Below are 23,940 nucleotides of genomic sequence, written 5' to 3'. Positions count from 1 at the left end.
ACATTGTCATGTGCACGTGTTTAAAATTTTAATCGTCAATTTGTTTATAAAATGCTGTTGAATTGGAACATGGAAGGTCAATGATTTTGAGGAATGTATGAGAAAGGATTTGTTACACAAATAATTTCAAGTAAATGTGTTGTTGCAATTTCAAATGCCCCTCTGTACAATGCCTGTACGTATGCCCGATAGAAAACGGGACCCTTTAAACCTGTAGTAGATATATAATATAAAAGATAAACCTGTAGCAGATATATAATATAAAAGATAAACCTGTAGCAGATATATAATATAAAAGATAAACCTGTAGCAGATCTATAATATAAAAGATAAACCTGTAGCAGATATATAATATAAAAGATAAACCTGTAGCAGATATATAATATAAAAGATCGTTTTATTAAAGACGATTTGTGGCCGTTTTTTATACGATTGTTTTTGAAAGAAAAAAAATTATTGAAAATTATGTTAACGATTGTTAACGAAGAGACGTCGTTAACGACACGATAAACTTTATAAAAACGATCGTTTTTGAAAAAAATTACATTCAACTTTATTGAATGTCGTCTTACATGAAGTTAAAAAGTTGTGGGAAAGCTAAATCTTCTTGATATTTTCTTAAAAACTACTCAATGATAAGTACAGATGCCCTTCAGGTCGGTTTCCTCTCTTCGTTAAAAATCGTTAACGAAACGACGATTTTTATAAAAACGATCGTTTTGAAAAACGATCATAATTTAAAACGATCGTTTTTCAAAACGATCGTCTTAAAAACGACGATTTTTAAGAAACGAACTTTTTGAAAAACGTAGTTTTCATAACGAAACGTTCGTTTTTCAAAAAAATGAAAAGGTTAACATCCCTATGTATAGTATTACTCTATTCTGTTTATATATATATATATATATGTAACATTTCTCAATGCAAGGAAGTATCTTAATATTATAGTTATTTTGGTACACAATATTGAATATTAATTATCTATTACATCATTTTTCAAAAAAGGATATGTTTCATAGTTTGCTGGATACTGGGAAAGAATAAAAGGAAATGGAAGGTTGGATTTTACATTATATTTCACTAGAAGGGGAGGATTTCTTTTTTCCGATCCGATCTTGCCGCCGTGTACTGCATTGCATGTACGTACGTATACAACTTGCCTAATAAAATAAACTACATAAAAAAATTGAGCCTTTGTCTCAAACATTAAATTTTCTAACATCTTTTAAACCGGATGGTGTAAACCTTGGATATTTTAAACTTAAATTATTTAATCTAAAGAATGTCTGCAACTAACATGGGAATTATGTGACGACTTCTATATCGTCTTAGTTCCATGAAGCATTTATTTTACATATTTTTGTAATTTTGAGAACACATAAACATCTCCTGGGATCATGTGAGGTCCCACACGAAATTTGGATCCAATAAGCACAGCCGTTGTGGCGTTTATAGGATACTAACGGATAAGCAGACAGGCACAAGCAAAGTATAAATATAGATTCCAGTTAAAACAGTTTAATAATCAATACTGCAGGTCTTTTCCAAAATGTGATTTACCATATTTGCACAATCAGCACAATTGACAGATATATCAAAAAAATCTGTTCAGATTCAAAATTCTTTTTAAAAACGAAATCTTTCAAATGTGTAATGTCACCCCGTTAAATCTAAAGATATACAAAAAAGGAAACCAAACTTTCAAAACCTCATAAGATTCTATCTTTATTTGATAAACATTTTTTCATTCATCAAATGCAGAAACTAACCCACTTAATAAAACTTTTTTGTAGCAATAAACATGCAAATTTTAGAAATAATTAAGCATTTGTTTTCAGCTTTAGTTTGCAAAAGGTAGTTAGTAAAATTCGTATCTATTTTTGCGTGAGCTAGCTTGCAACCTGTGGTAGACTCTTTCTTTTTTGTTTTTTTCGTATAATATGGTTAATAGTAAAAAAGAATAAACTTTTTGGTGAAATTGTTAATTTTTAAAAGTGATTTATTTTAGAAAAAAATATGTTCTATATTTACCACACATTACACATGCCAAGGTAATAAGGCAAGGAAAGTTAATTGTTGTTGCATATTCTCTTTGTACATATTTAAACCAGTTCTCTTAGGACTTTTTTTCCGGAAACTTTTTTTCCAAGGACTTTTTTGGCGGTTACCCATCCGTCTTGTGTTTACTTTATAAGCCAAAGACAGTACACTGCAGTACAAAAAATTGTTTACACCACTGAGATAACTATCTTTACGTTATAATTCTTTGACATATGTGATTATTCAAGGTCCCATTATAATGTTGGGTCCAATCCGTAGATATATAAATAAACATAGGTAGCTTATCCCAAGGTACTAATGCAAGGAAAGTTATTTCATAGGTGTACGCATTTTTTGTACTAATAATCTATGAAATATTCTGGTCTTAGGGAACTATTATGTGAAAATTATCCAAAATAAATGCTTTAATCCTCCTCGGATACTAGACGAACACTGATGCATCTATTCTTGTTTATAAATTTCGCCCAGAGAGAACTGGTTTCAATATTTACGCAGAGTATACACAACCGCAATTAACTTTCCTTGCATTAGTAACTTGGCTTATCCCAACCAGAACCGGAGACGGCCAAGGAAGTCTAAAATTGACTTCCAAACAGAGGGATATTACGTCCTGAAGACCCACAATTACTCCTGCTGAGGTTCGTCATATTTAGACGTCCTGACTGGTTCTTTACAGCCGCTGTCAATTCAGGGCGTACACAGGGCTTCAAGTACCCCAACAGGGATAGGGTCAAGGGATTAAAGTAAAAAAACAAGAATTTCCAATTTTCACAGACTTGGCTCTGTGTTCATCGAATCCCAATTTTTAGTGATTTTAAAAGTTATAATTCCAACCGGTGTAAAATTAACAACTTGAGTCAGTTCGTTTAATGTTTGCAATTGGCAAACTTTGATTAAAGATGGTTCACAACTACCCAGAGGCAGCTTATGGGGAAAGTTGTTTAGGAACAGGTTGAGAAAATAAAAATTAATTCTCACCATCGAAAAAAAGTAATCTTAAAATCTCTCTTAATCACAAAGATTTTCTGCAGATTTTCTTGGATTTGTATTAAAAAGACGACATTTGACGTATTTGAAGAAATCTGCGAACAAATTCATAGAAAATACGAAATTCATTAAAATGGTGAAAAAGGAAATAATTAATTCTAACTTCGATTTTTTGAAAAATTTCTTTTGAGAAATATGTTCCTAAACATCTTATTAGTTTATTTTAGTTTTTTTACTATATTTTTCATCGTCGTTATCTGATAATTTTTCAAAAATCGATTCTGAAAAGGTAGTACGATTTTGAACAATGACTTTATGCTCAAACTCAGTAATTATTCATCATCGTAGAAACGTTTTATATGTCTCAAATGAATCCTCAAAAATTTGTCCACAACACAGCATACTCAGCTTAACTACCTTTCATAGCCGGTCTGTCCCTTTAAGCTGAAAAAATTACAAATAAATGACGGTTTTGGTTTATTTTCCAATATTTAATATACTGCATTTAATCATTCCTCAAGGATAAAGTGTAAATTAATTCCAGGAACGGAATTATTTGAAGACAATATTTTAAGGAGCAATATTTCGTAGTGACTAGAACTAAAGAAAGACTAAAGTATAAACTAAACTAATGTACACCGCATGTATTTAATGACATAAGAACAGTCAATGTTCACAACCACCCTAGGTAATCTATAAGTTTGAAAGATATTTCAAACATCTCCGTACATTTATATTTGGTAAGTTGAGAAATGTCGTCTTATACACAATCTATCTTTATCTATATGGTCCAATCGGTTTAGCCGTTTCAAGGAACAAACCACCAGACAAGGAAAATTACAACTGTAAATAATCAGATTGTTTCATTGTTCATTAATTTTAATGAATATTGAATGAATTATACATTATGTATCTAGATTATGTATAGTCTAATTATAATTTACGTGCTTTATGTGTCTGTAATTATAATTAACTGTATTAAGCTAAGATTCATTACCTTAATATGATAAATAATTAAAGAATGAGATGAGAAAAAGAAACTTATTGTTTTTTTTCTATTCCTTGGCCCCATAGAGTAATAAAACGAAGAGGTAAAGCTTACCTTAGATGTACACAGCAGACCTCCCTATTAATTAATTAATGAAGTGGTCGGTTGTGTACATCACGATATGTTTACGTATCTAACATTGTACACTTTTATAGAGTGTGATCGTATTTCTTTGGGGTGGTAAAATTAGTATTGATAATTAGATAGACACTTATTATGGATTGTAAACACAGGATTATATACTGCATTACATTCCAGTTTAGTTGTTTGTTTATGTTAATAAAAGTATGACCAAATTTTGCATCGTGAAAAAGTGCACAAACAATTCTTCTTGTAAAAATGTGAGTGTTTTCAAAATACCAAAACATTGTGCATGGCTAGACCTTTTAAGGTTGGGAAAACCCCACCATATATCCCTCAAGTTGTATTTGATCAAACCATTTTACCTTCCCTTCCCTTCACTTTTATAACCGTCTTTTTTCCCTTTTACCCCCCCCCCCCTTCTCCTTTTGCATATTTCTGTTTGATAAAAAAGTCAAAGTGAGAGATATCAAAGGATTACATTTCAGGTTGTAAAAGTGCATATAGTAATTAAAAATATGAGTTTGAGACGAGGAAGAAGAACCTTTGTGCAAGTTTAGCGCTAAATCATTGCAGTGCGCAAAAATGTGCCCCTCGCAGCTCGCTACATTTCGGTGAAAACAATCCAAAATTAAAGTTTAAAAATCACAAAAAAATTATTGTTATAATGTTTGTAAAAGTTTTTAAATGTGTTCATTAAATGAAGAATTTTACTATAATAAACAAATGTTTTTCCTTACGGCTGACATATTTTGGTGTAGAACCAAAAATGCTTTGCAAATATTGTAAACATATTTATAGTCATGCCGATTTGTTTTGAGAAATATTTCCATTCCTTGACTTTTAAAGAGGCTTTCGTCGAATTTTTCAAAATGGTCCTTTATTCAAAGGGGGTCTTGCTCGATTCACAACAGTATTCTTATACCAACTATCTGCTAAATAATGTAGATTGAAAAGTGTTTAATTTTTATAATGTCTACCTTGTTCTTCAGTAGCAGAAATGCCACTTTCCGAAAGAAAATAATCAGTTTTCAAAATTATAAACATGGATAATATTGGATTATTGTTTCTTTTTTAATCTGACAATGCTTTGTACCATTGTGGTTTAGACATACCACTCTTTATTGAGAAGTTCTCTGCTGTTTTCTTTCTCGGTGATTTCTTGATGTGTCAACTTTGTGCAGTTACTCCCGTATTCATTATTAGTAATCTAGTTTCCAGCAATTGTGTTTTTAAACCTTAAATCTTCTCCAATTGTATGGGCATCATGAAACCTGAACAATGAACATAGTTAAAGTTATCTTTAAAACATATATAGCAAATTTATATTTTTATGAAAACTTATTAAAATCAATTTGAAAGGAATGACCCTAGCCGTGGAAAACACACGCCCATACCTCACTTCTTTTAAAATGCGTAAAATATTCCTTGAAAGTAAATAAAGATGTTTAAGTTCAGAACAAAGTACAAAAGTTGCCTTGGTTTATCTATTGCCCCATCCTCTAATATGTCGTACAATTCTGCTCAAAAATTACACAGAGTCAGCGCTGAAGCAGAATATTTATTCAATTCGAAAACGTCTTAAATGTAAATTATTTAGAAAAATGAATTATATGTTATGGTCTTACCTCGGGTTTAAACTCTCTTGTTTCGATTAAGTTTAGTAGTTGTGCCCTTAGGAATTGTTTTTTAGGTTTACAGCATTGATCAACACTTCAGGACTGTAAAACTTTCTTTTATTTTATAATTTGCAGTGTTTATCGGCACTGTTTCATACTTATGGTCGAGAAAAACTGTAAACAGATTGTTTAATGTTTATCCCCAGATAGCCACAATATACAAGATATCCACAATATACAATATATCCACAATATACAAGATATCCACAATATACAAGATATCCACAATATACAAGATATCCACAATATACAAGATATTCACAATGTACAAGATATGTTTAAGATGTCCACAATATACAAGAGTTCCGACCTTAAATTGTATTCCTTTTCTTAGATAACATTCAGTTTTAGGAATTGAGTCTTTGTCACAAACTCAAACTTTCATACCTCTTTTTCTTTTCAAATTAATGTTGCAAGCCTTTGATAATTCAAAATTGGATTATTTAATCTAACAGAATTAATAACTATAGTTCAAAATATCAAAGGTCTACAAAATTGATTTGCAAAGATAGAAAATCAGAGTTGTTGGCAAAGACTCAATTTCTTTGATTTGATTTGAATTTAGAATTTTGAATTAACCTTTGATTAGGTAAACATGAGTTTTCTAAAAGAGACACACGATCTTAAAATACCACTTTTATAACATTATTCCCTTTCTATATGCACTTAATTCAAAGCACTAACTAAAGTAAAATACATTTAAGATTGAAATCTGAAATAATTTTTAACATAATTTCTTTTATTAAGGAGCTATTGAGAAAACAAAAAGTATTGAATTCTAAATATGTAACCGAATAAATTTGTGTATAACACACTTGTGCTTAAAAGAAATAAAGAAGCAATGAAGTAACAAAGTCGTAACAGTAATGTAAATTTAATTTGACCGTCTCCTCCTGGTTAGTTTGCAGTGAGACGGACCTCCCTCTTGGATCCCCCCGACCACCTCCAAAAAAATTAAAGCAAAGATGAAATTAATTAAGAATATGTTGAGTACAATAAACGTTTAATCATAAACCAATCACAAGCAGAAATTATTTTTCTTATTTAATATCTTGTAACATCTCTTTCTATTGATATATTTCTTTCGTTCTCTACAATTCCTATTCAGAATTTTGTACAATATAATTTTCCAAAAAGACCCACATATGTACACTAGGACAGAATTTATGTATTGTTCGCATTAAAACTTTAATTTTAATTTTAAGTTTAACAAACCATGATCGAAAGTTTAAATTTTTTTTTTGAATATTATTTTAGTTGTGTTTTCTCTACACAGAAGTAACTTTCGGTTAATGCTGCAGATTTATTGCTGAAACAACGAAGGAAGTTATCAGAATTCAACACGTTTTAGTGTAAAAAAAAGAATTATCATATTTACGTTCAAGAGCATGGACAAAAATATGTTGAATTCTTGTCTTATAATATCAAAACTTTTCTCCATTAACCATATTTTCCTCCACGTTATAGAGATTAGACATCGTTAACAATCAGAAAAAAATTAACGACTAACTTTCGTTATAAATTAACCATTGTTAACGTCCTAAACATTATTAAAATATCAAAAAATTGTTGGTACATTTTTAGAATGGATGCAATGATTTAAAAATAAGGAACGATTAAATAGAAATCTGTAGAGGATGAAATCCGCAAATAGTCAGATTCCGGAACCAGAGAAGACCTACTCATCTTCCTCTCCTTTAATACACCTATTATTTATCATATCTAAAAAACAATACCTGTACTTTCTAAAAGTATCTCTTTAATTAATGGGTTTCAAAAATCAAGAGCGTGTGCAGAGCACACGACCATATCAGTTAAAACAGACGATTATTTTTCCTTTGTTTTTTCTTCTGCAAAAGTTCTCGTAATGACTGATAATTTTTGATTAGAGCCATACAAGTATTCTGAAGTACATGTAAAAGGGGTGATCATATTAAACTTAATCTTTCCTATTCTATTCCATAATTTTCTATTTAATTCTATTCTATTATGTTAAACTTTATCCTAATCTAATCCATTCTATTTTATTCTTTGAACTTTTTCTCTTCTTCATTCTTTTCTTATGAAATTTTATTGTATGTACGATAGAACTTATGATCTGAAATTTCTTAGAGAACGTTAATGATAGATATTGAACAATGAATACATGAGATCAATTCTTGAGAATGATTAATCAATGGAGAGAGCTGGAAGAATTCTTCTACAAAATTATTTTCAATTTGAATTCAGCTCTTGTCGACTTTTAGGCAGATATAGAGGAATTTATTGAAATGGAGAGAGGTCGCTGAGCTCAAATATGATATAACCAATTCAAAGTTGAATTCAAATATATGTACGCTTTTGAAGTTCTAGGGTTTCCAACGCAAGTGGATTTTACTTGCCCATTGCGAGCTAAGAAAATTGAATTTAAACTGAATTTTTTATTCTATAATATTAATATACAGCATGATAGCCAGAAAACTCTGGCATAGGGAGACTGCTTTAACTTAATAAGTGATTAAATAAGTTGCTAATTAAAATGTTTGCCTTGTACCTACCTACATCAAATACACTGTAATGTTGTCTCCCTATACCATAGTTTTCTGGTTTTCCCTGTAGCAAATATCTAGTTTTGATTAAATCACTCTTACAATCTTAACCCAAAAAAATGTATCATATTAAATTGCTAATAAGTAGCTTAACCACAAGAAACTTTAAAATTTAAAATTTTTGAAAAACTTAAAGTGACCCTGGATTATTTTAAAATCTACAGATATAACTTCTATCCATTTCCATTCTTGTATCTGCTGCATAAATTTGTAAGTCACAGTTCAAAATTCAAATTACTGATTTTTAAATGGAAAAGCCTTTGCAAAGCAATTTTGTTGCACGCAATTCCACACAATTCCGCGAATATGTAATTGCTTCCTTGTTCGCAATTATAGCGCAATTCCGCGCTGTAAAATAGCGCAAGTGGAAGCAATAAAGCACGCAAGGGAAAGTTTAGTTTCCAAGCAAAACCGGGTTTCCAAGATAGTATTAAATGTGCTGACAGATAGACAGCTGGTAGAGAAGATGGTGTATAAGAGTGTAAAAGAACCAAATCTAAGATAAATTAAAGTATAAGTTTATAAAGAATGAAGGAGGTGTAATTCATTTATTCTTTCTTCCAATTATCATAAAAGGATTCCTAATAGGATTATATCAGCGAGTGGCCATTTACACATGTAATTAGTTTAATTTGGTTCTCCTTTCCGCAATGTTGTATAATAAGACAGGTTATTGTTACTATAGATGCACTACAATGTAAGTAAAACGTCGTCTCCAAAGCAAAGGTAGATAAAATCCTTATATGACGTCACTCTCCTTCAAATAGTTTTTGCCCTTCCACTTTCTTAAGAAACTAAACAAAAATTCCAGGTAAATCAAGTAAGTAAAGTCAAAGTAAATTAAACTTAAAGAAATACTTAGTATTGTAACGGAGTTCAAAGTACGTATTTTTAACAAAGAATGTTAGAACATGGTTGGAATCAATTATCTCTGTATATAGGAACTCTGCTGGGTGTTTACATAAACTTAAACTTCCTTTTTTGTAAAGATCACAAACGAATGTAACAGATACTTTAAGAATTGATATTTGTGGTTTTATGAATAGTTAAAATGTATTTACATGTTTGTATTTTTTGTGAACATCCTGTGAAGACTGTGTGCGTATTTTTACGTATAGGCTTAAGGTTAAGACTACGCCTTAAAATCTAACTTTGAAATCTGAAAAAATGATATGATCAGATGTAGCCAACCCTTGAGCAGCTCCAAACCAACTCTGTACCATCAAAAAAGGGATTTTATTGATATTCTAAAATCTAGATAGAAACTTCTGTTTTCGGACTAAGGCATCTCCCACTTAGGAACCAGAAAGCTCCAGAATCTATGATTCATCTATACTAGCTTCTAGCAGCTTCCCTACAGCAGCATCCTTCAACAGTTCTGCTCCCTCCAGACAGCTCCGTGTTCTAAAGATTTATCAATATCAGCAGTTGAGCGAGTTGAACAGCTCCCCAAATCCCCCTACAGCAATTAACTCCATACTTTGAATAATGCTCCATATATTCAGTAACTCTATTTTATGAATAAACATTTCAAAACCCCCACCATATATCATTTAATTAGACCTAAGGTCTAATAGTATATTGAATGAAGCCTTTTCAAAGCCAAAAATAACATATCAAAACAAAATATTGATCTAAACAGTTTTCCAAAAACCGCCAATGGCAGTGCAGTATCAATGTTATGTAATCAGACGGAAATCACGTGACCAGTATACTCCACCGCCATTGGCTGAAATTCTGGTGACGTTATATACGGACTATATGTAATAATATTATCAATTATATCTATTAAAAATGAAAAAATTGTAATATGAGCAAACCTGAGATTCTCAGGCTCCTGTGGGATATTGTCGTTTTCAGATTGTACAAAATTGCATATATATGAATTTTCGTATAAAAATTGACAAAGTTTTATATCAATTTCTCGAGACAGAAACATCAGATAGATGTCTTATATGGATCTTTCAACGCCTGAGATTCATTCTATACCCCCTTTCATTTTCCTTTAAAGTCCCTTTAATGTGTGAACTCAACGCAACTGATAAAGCATATTTCTCCTGAAAATGTTAATATTTCTAAAAAATAAAACAGCTTGCAAACTAAGTTATCAATACAAGCGTGTCTGCTCAGAAATAAGAATAAGTCCGACATACTTGATCAGTCAAGGAGGTACTGTTGTGAATCGTACATGCCACTCTACAAATGGAGGGTCACTTGAAATTCGACAGTCAAAAATTAAAACAAAACAAACAACGTTTCCGCCAGAATAATTTATCTTCATTTCTGCGTAAAAATTTGCACGTATAACTGAGTACCGCGGTGTGGAGGCTCGGTACTGTACACTGGAGAAATGGTACTGTACGGCGGAGGCATGACACTGTACGGCGTAGGTATGGTACTGTACAGAGGAGGCTCAGTACTGTACGGCAAAGGCAAGGTATAAATTTATGGCTGAGGCATGTTACTGTAGGTTGGAAGCTCGGTACTGTACTGTAGGGAGGAGGCATAGTATTGTACGGAAGAGGCTAGGTACTGTACGGCAGAGACATGGTACTGTCGGAGGAGGCATGGTACTGTACAGAGGAGGCCCGCTACTGTATGGCGGAGGCATTGTACTGACGGTGGAGGAATGGTACTGAACAGAGGAGGCTCAGAGCTGTACGGTGGAGACATGGTACTATACGGCAAATCTGTGAGGCTCTTGGCAGCCAGTGTGTCTCTTCTTTGTCCTCTCTGTTTAATCTGTAATCATCAGGTCACGTGACATTCACCAATAGTCTGAATATTAGGAATAATAATGAAAATATCAAATTTTGTTTTCATTTCCTTTCATTTTTTATTTTACTATGTAGAAATATAATACATTAGATTTTCTGACTTTACTACGTAGAAATATAATACATAAGATTTTCTGACTGTACTATATAGAGATATAATACATTAGATTTTCTGACTGTACTATGTAGAGATATAATACATTAGATTTTCTGACTTTACTATGTAGAGACATTTTTTTCAAGAAAACTAAAAAATGTTAAATTATATACATATATATACATCACAACATAATGTGAGTTTTAAAAATTAGAAAATTAAAGGAAGTGTTCACGTAACTTCAAGTACATCTTCAATTGTCGTTTTTTCTTTGTTGTCTTTTTTGCAAAGAAATAGTCTCAATTTTAAAGAAACCCTGCAGCAACATCAAACATTTGAAAACGAGAATATTTTCATAACTTTGGTTTATACAAACCTGGAGCTAACCATTGTAAATGGTGCGTGCTTCTTTTTAATGGAATGCTACTTAAAATGGTACTTACTACTTAATGACTACCCCAAAAGTAGCATGCTCTTAACATTGTGCAAATTTTTAATCGAATTAAAGATAGAAGTAGAAAATATTGCAAATGAAAAATGTAAGTGTAAAAATGTTGCAAATGTAATTAAAGCAAACTTACCGAAAGTTTCAAACAAGATTAATCACGTCACTTATTTTGGATTTCCTAACCACTTAACAATAAAAAAATGGTTAGAAGCAAAGCAAAATATCGATTATGTCAGTACACGAAACTTGTGTAAATATATATATTTCTCTTTTTAAACTTCACATTTTATCCAAAATATTTTGCGGAAACTTGAATGTTTAAACAATTCCTTTCTCTTTTTTAACTTTAATAATTTATTTTAATTAAGGGTTAGGGGCACAAGCTCACGTATACAAAACAAAAGACGATATATCAGTAAGTCTGTTTCAGTTTGTTATCGAAGACTTTCTAGTTTTGTTTTACTCAAGTCACTCAAGATTGATTTGGTGGAGAGGTAGTTTCTCGTATAAGTATGTATTACAACGATTCAATTCGTATTAATTAGCATTGTAATACCTAATTTCAAAAGCCATAATATTATTATGTCTGCTAGAGTTTGTTTTATGAAAACGGATTAATGTCTCCGCAAGATGAACAGTGAAGACGGACAATTTTACTCTGTTTTTGTATCCTGCAATTGTCTTGTTTTACGACCGTATGCAGTCAAAACATAAACAAACAAAATGTGAACATGGCGGTATCACTAAACTAAATCAAAGAAATTGTAAAAAGAAGATACAGAATTCGTCACTGAATTTTCATGTTTATTGGGACACCCTGTATATATCTATGGGTATTAGGTACAAAAATTATGTTTGCCCACACTGCGAACTAAAAGGCCTCAATATCCCCGCAAAAATGACCTCCGAGCCTCAGGATTTGCAGAATTACCTCCAGGCCCCGCAAAACTGGTCTCCCAGCCTCAATGACGTCACCAAGCCTTCATATTTCTCATTGAAGATATGAGAAATATGAAGAGATTAAACCATAATCTCTCTTCAACGTCCTAGACAGTAGCGCGGAACCATCAATGTTCCACGTGAGTCTAGTCCTCAAGTATAATGTTTTTTCTTCCAACTGAAACTTAATGTTTCTCCAATAAGCTATTTTACATTAGCAAGGAACCTTCAATGTTCCAAGCTAGTATGCTTCTCAATTTCAGAGTCTCTTATCTTCACGTCGGTCATATAGATTCAATACTACATAGATAAATTAACATGCAGCAAGGAACCATCAATGTTCCGCGCTAGTATGTATCTTAATGATATAGCTCCTTACCTTTACGTTGGCTAAATAGCGTCAAGACTACATAGTTTAATTAATATAAAGCCATACCAACGAAGAACCATCAATGTTCTTCGTTGGCACAATCTGTGTATTTTTCACATAGTGTATATAGACTTTATATCAAGGTTTCATGAAAATTGTTAAGTGTTTACGCAAACTGATTTCTACATAAATTGCTCAAATTATATGTAAACGATTCTGTTATTAAAAATTTCTATTCAATCCGCAAACCCTATTCTCGTCAATAATTTATTATATGCATTTAATGTCCTACCATTTCATTGGTACATTTCTCAATTTTTAAGTTTTGCATAATCAAAGTAGCCTTGATTCCAAATTTTTTATTTAAAAGTGTATCCGTAAATTAACTCTTATATAAATCTCTCAAACAAATGTAAACGAATTTGTTGTAAAACTTTATTATTAAACACGTGTAAACTATTTTGTACGGAGATAATATATATCTAGATCTTAAAAAAAGTTTTGCGGGGCCTGCAGGTAATTCTGCAAATCCTGAGGTTCGGAGGTCATTTTTGCGGGGAACATGGCGCCTCTGCACCCCCTCCCTCAGCCAAGCTCAGAAGAGATTTATACATTTCCAATTTTATGTCTGAGTTTAAACCAAAAGGCCCAATACCGAAAATACGGGTTGTAAGAGCTTATCTTGGCGAAGATGGTTGTACAGGGCAAACCCTGATAGTTAGAGGTTATAAAGAGCTGGGTAAAATCATAATTACATATCTTACAGCTGTCCATGAGCCGCCCTAGTAACATGCATTCCACGCCATTTTAACTATGAGAAAGTTTATTTTTAAACGTTCAAAGCCTTTGGTCAGGTTTAATAAATAAACAAAATCTGCGGAGGTGTGTATAGGGTTGTTAAACGAAACGATCGTTTTTCAAAAAAATGAAAACGTTAACATCCCTATTCCCTAGGTGTGTTCGCTTTCCGTAAATGCTTTTGAAGCATTCCCTTTATTTATCCCTTAGAATACAAGCTTTTCTGGCATACACACTGAATCCTAAAAAAATCAGGCCAGATCTGAACCACTAGATCCCATATAGACCAGGGAAAGTAGAGGAGTTCAGTCCTGTTTTCATTGTATGTACAATATATTTAGAATATCTTAGAATAAGGATCATGTTTCATAGAGAAAATAGTAAACAAAGTAAACAAAACCATGAAAATTTATCCTGTATTGAACAGAAACATAATTTATGTATAAATTTGGCTTAGTTGTCTGTATGTTTGTATCCAATAAACGTCAAAACGGCTGAACCGAAATGGCCCAAATTTTGTGTGGGACCTCATGACTCAGGAAAAGTTTATGAATAATAAAAATTTAAAAAATTTGTGTTTAAAAGTTTTATATTTTTGTAAAATTTTGAAAAAATATTATGAAATCCGCAGACTTTTTTTTTGTTTTTATACTGGACAACTGGTCAAAGAGAAGATGCTCACAGATAAAGCAACAATTAAAAGTTGAAATAAGAGACGGGCGCGAAGCGCCCTAAAAGTCTAGTTTATATATACTTTGATTGTCTGTTTGTATCCAATAAACGTCAAAACAGCTGAACCGATTGGGCCTAAATTTTATGTGGGACCTCACAAGACCCAATGGAAGATTTATGGATGATCAAAATTTCAAACATTTGCCTCCATCAAAATTCAATTTGAAAATCCACGAAAAATATTTCAAGTCCGCGAATTTTTTTTGTTCATATATGTTTAATATTGTATACAAAAATGTTCACAATAAAAATAGAAGATGGGTGCGAAGCGCCCTGAAAGTTTAGTATATTTAAATTATTTTTATAGTTGAAAATACTCTTCGTCGATAGAACTCAACGAAATGTTTTTTTTTTCATTATTAAACAAGTTTCTTAATCATAGATAACGTAACAGTAAAATAATTTTTTTTAAATATTAAAGTTATTAACATTGAGGATGATTTTGAAATTAATTTTATGATAAAAAATGGATACTGGACAGTCTGCAGAGTTAATCAAATATTTAGAGATGACTGTAATCTGCACACGGGCAGCCGTAGTACATTTGAATTTCCAAGCCGGGCCAACCTTTCCGGTCCCAGTTTATACTGTACCTAGCTCTTTGGACAGGACTAGCCGGTGCAACAAGGTTGACGCGGTCAGACTTTATGCTTTTTATAGGTTGAATTTACTTTTACTAAAGGTTCAGAGGTGAATGACTATACAAAATCATTCAGTCTTTCATTTGATGAATCATCAAAACACCTAACAAAGGCATAAAATAAAGTTTAAGTTTTCATAAATGTTAGAATTGTCGAGTTTTAGATCTTTATTTAAGTCTCATCCTTTATAAGTAACCCATCAGAGTAGAATCAAAATTTTATTTCTTGATTTTATATTTTCTAGAAAACCCCTTACTAGGCATTTTATCAGCTAAGCATATTGTGAGTCAAATCATGGTTTACAACCAAGTTACTGTAAATAGTACCGTTTCTATAATATATCTTTTTTTCAATTTATGTTATTTAGATTAATTTTCATTTGAATTTACATTAAGTTAAAGTAATTTTAATAAACAATTACAAAACCATGGTGGTTTTTTTATAGTAACATGGTGAACTTGATTTTTTTTGCCGTGTACACTTTTTTTCAATAACTCAATTTCAAATGAAGGTGTTAAGGGAATAGATGTAAATAGGGCATTGTCATCTTTACATGGAAATTTAGCATCAAGTCCTTTTAAGATTTAAGAATGTAGATTCGTACTTATTAGTTAGGATGAGCATTGGAGCAATGTTAAAGCAAACCTATTTGCAGGATGGTTCAAGAAGCTGGTAGGGTACCTCATTTAGATATTGTTTTAAAAAACTCAGCATGTTTTTTTTTGAAGTGTCATATTCATTTGTACCCTTTTCAAGTTTAGCTTGAACATCCTTAATTTTGTTCACATAGTTCAAAATTTGTTCATTTCAGAAAATATTTTGAAGTTTTCAGTTTCTTGTTTTCTTCAAATAAGTATTGTAATTGAATTTTCTATTTTAAATTCTTCAGATCTTTTAAAATGTCCAGTTTGTCCAATCAAGCAATGATCAAGTCGGTTTTCCATTTTAGCAAGCATACGGACTGCGTTTTCGAGAATAAACTTCCTTCCGGAAAAACACTTTCTTGGGAACTTCCGGAAAAACATTTTCTGGGGAACTTCCGGAAAAGCACTGTCTTATGAAATGTAAACTGCGGATATAAGTATCCGTCACTTTTTTCCAATTTAACTTCTGATCTCTTTTCCAGAGTTCTTTAAATTTATCTGGCGATCTGAAAAATAAAAATTTTAAATGAACTATCAAGAAAAATGTATAAGGAATTGTTTACTAGATTCTGGGGCCGGGGTCGAAGATTACTAAATTTTAGAAAGAAAAACAATAATATCTTTTGGAAAAAAATGTACACATAGCTGGCCTGTTTCTTTGTCTCTGTTCTGACAATAGACATATTTAGTAAACAAATGCGTACCTTCCCTATAGGCCTTTCAATCAGTAAAAATAGACAATAGCAGTAATCAGGATATTCTATAGTGTACATTCTCCACATCTCCCATTTAGGTTTCAAACGGTTCTTGTAAGTTGAATGAATGAGTACCTGGAAAATCCAGGTGAATTGAATGAATGAGTACCTGGAAAATCCAGGTGAATTGAATGAATGAGTACCTGGAAAATGCAGGTGAATTGAATGAATGAGTACCTGGAAAATGCAGGTGAATTGAATGAATGAGTACCTGGAAAATACAGGTGAATTGAAAGAATAAGTACCTGGAAAATACAGGTGAATTGAATGAATGAGTACCGGGAAAATACAGGTGAATTGAATGAATAATTGTTCCAAATCAACAATTTTTTAGGCCCAATGTAGTCAGTGTAAATAATGTCGTCTTTTAATACTTTAAGATTAAAAAGAATATTGAGGAAGCCAAAATTGATGGAGAAATTCCGTCATTTCTTTTGTTAAACAAACGTAGTGGAAAACTTGTAATCTTTTTGTTCTTCTTAAAAAATTGGCTTTTTGATGGTTGAATTATAATTTTGAAACGTTTCAATTCGAAACTAAAAAGTGCTTAACTTAAAGCAAAAGGATGTAATGATTCAAAACTCGTCTTCTATTATAATAAACTTAAAATTAGATAATTTGAAAGTGAAAACAAAATTGGGAAAAATTGGAGCACAGATTTGAAAAGAATATGGAATTATTGATGATTTTAATATTGTAAATTGTCCTTATTGCAAAATAAAATGCTCAGAAAATATTTTATTATAAGTCATTAAAACAAATCGAAATTTTTTATCATATATTAAAAATATAAAAGAAAGATTTCAACCTGTTCTTATACATACTACGAGAATCCGAGAACTTTGGAAGACGACTTTTAGAATTTATGGCTTGAAATTTGGAAGACGACTTTAAGAAGTTATGGCTTGAAATTTTTGGAATTCTACTGGCAACGCCGGGCACTGCAGCATAAATCATAAATTAATATCAGGCGGGGGTAAATGTGGAAGCAACACATTTGACGTTAAATTATGATTAATGTTTCAATCCTTGGTTACCCCAGCTTGCTTTATTTGTTCAAGTGAGAATAAAAACAATGTTTAGAGGCCTTTATAGTCATCCAAAAAAATAGCCGAGAAGTTTGATTGATCTTGACTCTTAAGACAAAGGTAGCTGTGCAAACGTTAAACAGAAAATATATAAATAAACATATGTGTTTAAAAGGCTAGCATAAATGTGTTAGTACATAGTATCCTCAAATAATTATATTTTGTTTATTTCATTCGATCGTGATTTGTGCAAGAGTGATTTCTTTCATCAAGAAGTGGCCAAAAATAGACCTCCCTCTCTAAATCCAATGTTTGATGTGCAAAAAATACAAATGATCTATCATTGGAAAGCATTTCAAAAAATTCCAAATATAGATTTTTTTTGCAAAATTCATTTACATTAAAAATGTTTTCAAAAAGAAAATTCCCAAAAATGAAAAAATACACATTTTTAAAAAACCCTTGACCATGCCATTTTAAATATGCAAAATTTTAAATAACCTAATTTGTAATTAAGAAAGCTAAAAATGTGCAAATTTCTTTTGACGAATTGTATGCAAATAATTTGCAAACATTTATTATGCATTCCATTTTCTTATGTCATAGGCTTTCCACAAAGCTAACAATTATTAAAATCTATAAACAACTGGAAGTTGGTCATAGCAAAGATTTAGTTTGTTACGGGATAAAGTAGTCATTCGGGCAGTGTGCCGGAGGACTCAGACAGTTAGTTATAAAAGCCAGGTTTTAGGCTTAAAGGGAGGGCTATGGGTAGAGTTGTCAACGATAATGTAAAGTAATATAAAATTTACGTTTTTGTTACAGTTAAAGTTTTCTACAAATTTCTTATTCTAAATTTATCGTTAACAATAACATTTACTTGTTGTTGTTGATTTTTAAATTAAACTGAAGAAAAGAAAGTCAAGATGTGCAGTGTGCCGTGTATTCACACCAATAAAACAAAACACAATGTAGTTGGTTATATTTATTTTTAACAAGCTAGAAAAATATTTTTTTCGTCCTTCTGATGATTCAGTTTTTCAATAAATATTAATTATTATATTTCCATTGAATAGAAAATAATCAAATAGCTAGAAATTGAGAAACACATGTGATTTATCAAATTGGGAACATTTTTTGCCTCGAAATCTCAGGGGGGGGGGGCTTCAGAGACTATTGTATGGAATTTATTTAGTCCGTTTTTGTTTATGTTTTATACAGTACAAAGAGAAGATGCTCACAGATTAAGCCACTCAAGCCACAATTAAAAGTTGAAATAGAAGATGGGCGCGATGCGCCCTAAAAGCCTATCTATATATAAATTTGGCTTGTCTGTCTGTTTGTTTGTATCCAATAAACGTCAAAACGGCTGAACCGATCGGGCCCAAATTTTTTGTGGGACATCTAGGGACCCCAGGGAAGGTTTATGAAAAATCAAAATTTCAAATATTTGTCTCCATCAAAATTCGATCGTCATTAAATTTTTAAAAATTTGGAAAATCCGCGAAATTTTTTGTGAAAATCCGCGAATTATTTTTTGTTTTGTTTTACGATGCACACAAAGAGAACATGTTCACAACTAATTTAGAAGATGGGCGCGAAGCGCCCTCTAAGGCTAGAAAGAAGGGCGCGAAGCGCCTTGAATTTCTAGTACTATAAATAAATTTAGCTTGTCTGTCTTTTTGTTTGTTTGTATCCAATTAACGTCAAAACGACTGAACCGATCAGGCCTAAATTTTGTTTGGGACCTCACGTGGCCCCAGGAAAGGTTTATGGCCAATCATACTTTAAATATCATAAATATGTAATCTTAAAATTTTTTTAATTAATATTATTTAATTTTGTAAAATTTTGAAAATGCGCGAAAAAATATTATGAAATCCGCAAATCTAATTTTTTAACACTATACAAAGAATGATCTAAATTATACTAATTCTTAAGCTAAACTTGACTTCGCAATCAATTCAGTGGAAATTAAGAATCAAACTGCATTTTGTCAGTGTCGAAAAAGCGTTTGCAAGAGGAGGACGGAATCGGCAGTAAAGCAAAGATGTTGATAGGTGATGAATCATTGAGTTCTATGTTTATTTTGTCACTGATATGCTGAAGAAGGCATGTGAAGCAAAGAATTATTATAATTCTCTCGAAGTATCTCAAATTCTCAAAACGAAGGGAAAATTTAAAAATTTTTGTTAAAACGTTTTTTATTTTTGTAAAATTTTATAAGTTTATTTTCAAACCTCGTTGGATTAAAATACCTATATTTTTTTATTTTAAAGATGCGGTCACATCTTTATCATATAAAAAATAGGAGAGGAGGGGGAAGGGGTCAGGAGTGATTATATAATAAAAATCATATGTAAATTATTATATTTGTTATAGATAATACAGGATGTCCCAAAAAACATGGGAATTCAGTGACGAATTCGATATCGTCTTTGTTCTGAATTAGCATTGTAATACCTAATTTCAAAAGCCATAATATTATTATGTCTGCTAGAGTTTATTTAAAGAAAACGGTAAAAGACTGCAAAGATGTGTGTATATAATGTCTCCGCAAGATGAACAGTGAATACGGACAAGTTTACTCTGTTTGTATACTGTAATTTTCTTGTTTTACTAAGTACAACCGGTTGCAGTCAAAACATAAACAAACAAAATGTAAACATAGCAGACGAAACTCTTACAGATTACAGCTTTCTCAGTAGGTATCACTATACTAAATGAAAGAATTATTTGAAAAGACGATATCGAATTCGTCACTGAATTCCCATGTTTTTTGGGACACCCTGTATCAAATCGTAAGATTACAAAGTGATATTTTGGTCTAGGATAATATACTGGGTCTGGTCTATTCCGTATACACCATACGCCCTCTCTCAAATATTACCACTGAGCCCCACCAATAGGTTTCCGAACCACGCGATATTTATTCACATCTCATGTCAAACTAAAGTAATATGCACGTCAAGTTAAAAACTTCTGTTTTTTATCATAACTCATTTTTTAGAAAGCTTTTGAGAATAACAAATGTTTTGAATGTATAAGATGTAACCGAATAACTTAGCTTTTCTTACACTTATACTTAAAATCAGAACGAGAGGAGCAATGAAGTTACAAAGTCGTAACTTCAATGTCAATTGAATTTGATTTTCTCCTCCTGATTATTTCGCAGTGAGCTCTAGTAACACATCTTGAAAGGTAAACAAGAAACTTCCACTCTCTACGCAAGAATTCCGTTAGTTTTTAAAATCAATTGTTTTATAAGATCCGCTAACATCTAGAAACAACTTTATAAGGTACACTCTTGGTTTCAAAATTATTACAGAAGTAAATCTTTTTATGCAATTGCTCAAAGGCGGTTAAGGAAAGAAGGCCTAGCGGTCACACAGCACACTCGGCCGACTGATCTAGAACTCCCTTATTTAGGCACTTAAACCGCTACAGGCACTTCTTAGTACAATAACACGTTTAGCTATTGAAAAGGGACCGAGCACATTTTCAAATAAATGGCCTACTTCTGAACGTTAAAGATGCATTATGTACAATTAAACATGTTTAGTAGGCGAAAAAGCTTAAACACACTTTTTCAAACACCCTTTATAGTGTAAATATATTTCTAAATTCTCAGATGTCACCATACATAATCACAAACACCAAATCTGTCCCCCCCCCTCCCCCTAATAAAATAGACCAGTTACGCCCCTGAAAGGGACCAGCAGTGGGAACATGATTTTTCAATTATACATATTTTTTTATACTTCTCAATCTTAAAATAAATAAACAACAATTGATAATCATAGATTCATTTCGGTAAAACTGATCTAACAATTCATTTTATCTTCTCTCCTTGGACTTGATGTTGTTCTCTGGTTGTGCTGACCCAGATATTTGTAATATATATATAAACTAGACTAGATTAGGAGGTGCCTCTATCAGGCCGAGATTTTCCTTCTAATAATGGTTGATTCTTCCTTAGCGCCTGAAATATAAACAGATTTAATTATTCAAACCATATCAAATCAGACCAATTCAATTCAATCCAAATCATTCATGTTGAAATAAAATAATTCAATTAAAAATCAGCGGAAAAATACAAGTAATACAACTATCCATAGCTACTCAGCTAGTAAATTTACTTGATATTATTAATCTATTATCATCTCAGAACAATTTGTTTGGTAGAAACTTACCTCTTTTTCCTTGAGCATGGCCACTCTTTTCTTCCTTTCTTCTTCATAATCTAATAAACTAGCTCGGGATTCCTGGATACCTTCCACCCAGTCTTTTCCTAAAAATTGATTTTTTCAAAAATAAATCTGTAACCCTAATTTCAAGCAACCCTCCATAAAAAAATGGTAATGCCCGATTCACAACGGTACCCTAGAAGTCTTAATCTGATAAATAATGGTTTTCTAGGTTTAAATGGGTTCTGATAATTCATGTTTTTCCATCAGCAGAAATGCGCAAGTCACATATGTAGAAAAATCATAATTGAAAATTAACAGTTTTAAAATTATTAGCATTGATATCTAATTCATACTTGCAGACAAAGTTGAAAATCGAGCATTGCCGTCTATGCAGGGAAGGAACTTGAAATTCCGCGTACAGCCCCTTTATAAATACTAGAGAGAGAAACCCTTCGTCCAATATTTGGCTTGCCAAATTCACAACGGTACCATTTAACCCTTATACCTTAAAGGTATATGCCCCCCCCCACGAGTGAAAACACTTGACAGTAAATATTGGACAATCTTGCACTCTAGAACACAGAGCTTAGACGCGGTCCATTAGATAAAAATTAGGTTGTTAAAGTAAATGAGTCAAGCAATTAAAATTCTATAATTAATATGGTCATTAAATCATAAAAAAACGAAGTAACAAACCTGCTTCTAAAGGATCATAAGGTTTAGTTATTTTCTTCTCTGGAACATAGATTTTAAACATCTTAAAGTATTTTAACACGTTGGCAGTCGACGTAGCATTTAATCTAAAAAATTAAGAAGTTAGAAAACAAAGTGATTATGTCACTTTAAAATTTAAATCATAAATAAAACAGAAAAACCTGTAAAATTCAATGAAAATGAATGAAGAAAAATGGTCGAACAAGTCGTGCAATTTAGCTAAAGAACTAAAGGCGAAACTTGCACAGAAAATCGATTCAGTGACTAAACTTTTTAAGAGGTATCCAACGTTTACGATTGAACCGTCAAAGGGGAAATATATCGTCTTTGCGGTGAGGTCTTAAGTTTTGGCCTCTAAATAAAAATGTCCACCTCTATATAGTGATGTTCGTCTTTGGTTCATTTTCGGGTCATTTTTGCTTATATTTTATTTCAGGGTTAAAATTTAACATAGTGTAACGTAAACAAATGTATTTCAAATTGTGTATTCTAAATATTAGATTTTATTACACTGTCAAAATTTAGCATAGTGTAACGTAAACAAATGTATTTTAAATTGAGTAGATATTCTAAATATAAGATTTTATTACAGTGTGTCAAAATTTAGCATAGTGTAACGTAAACAAATTGTATTCTAAATGGTGTATTCTAAATATTAGATTGTATTACACTGTGTCAAACGTAAACAAATGTATTTCAAATTGTGTATTCTAAATATTAGTTTTTCTTACACTAGATGTCAAATTTTAGCCCTAGCGGAAGTTATATGCAAAAAAATACCGAAAAACAGTCTGAAAACGATGCAAAAAAGAACGTGTCGAAACGATCGTTTTTCGGATTGTTCTTGAACTTTTTATTTGTTTTAATTCCAAGATATTGCAAACTATTTAACATAATACAGTTAAGAAATCTTAGCAGTTTTATTAATTTTTCTTAAAACTATTAAAAACGATTAACAACACTACCTGTATGTATCTGCTATACTAGTAGCTGTGTGCTCCTCAGGTTTAGATGTATGATTAGTCAAGAACTCAACTGCCTAGAAAACGATATAAGTTTGCCACTGTTATTCGGGGGATGAAATAAGACCATAATTGATATATTATTCAACAACAGACTACAAATATGCAATATGCACAAATAAATTTATAAAATAAACTTACAAATTTTTTTTTTAATAAGATCAAAAAACTTTAACAAAACACCAAGAAAATTTTACAACAAACGAACCAATTTTAATAAATCTTACAATAACAAAAAATAGATCAATATATAATGTCTCGTCAATTATCATTCCAATGACATTTTTCAATTACTCTGCACGGTTACAATTTGATTATATACTCATTAAGAATGGGGGGGG

At 31.5% G+C, this 23,940-nt stretch overlaps 1 protein-coding gene across 2 annotated transcripts in view; it reads right to left on the bottom strand.

The window, feature by feature from the left end:
• Nucleotides 1-21,463: 21,463 nt before the first annotated feature.
• Nucleotides 21,464-23,940, bottom strand: part of LOC111697049 (NADH dehydrogenase [ubiquinone] 1 alpha subcomplex assembly factor 4) — a 5,875-nt gene continuing 3,398 nt past the window's right edge. For both annotated transcript variants that reach the window (XM_023466919.1, XM_023466920.1), the window contains exons 6-9: nt 23,543-23,616; nt 22,560-22,663; nt 21,867-21,964; nt 21,464-21,655 (exon numbers count right to left, since the gene is read on the bottom strand). In XM_023466919.1, the coding sequence (XP_023322687.1) occupies nt 21,593-21,655; nt 21,867-21,964; nt 22,560-22,663; nt 23,543-23,616 (339 nt within the window). In that variant the 3' untranslated portion in view covers nt 21,464-21,592. The remainder of the gene's footprint in view (nt 21,656-21,866; nt 21,965-22,559; nt 22,664-23,542; nt 23,617-23,940) is intronic.

Source organism: Eurytemora carolleeae, unplaced genomic scaffold (genome assembly GCF_000591075.1).
Source record: "Eurytemora carolleeae unplaced genomic scaffold, Eaff_2.0 scaffold274, whole genome shotgun sequence".
NCBI classification, from domain to species: Eukaryota; Metazoa; Arthropoda; class Copepoda; order Calanoida; family Temoridae; genus Eurytemora; species Eurytemora carolleeae.
The sequence above is the reverse complement of the archived record's forward strand: the minus strand, read 5'-3'. Positions and strand labels throughout refer to the sequence as shown.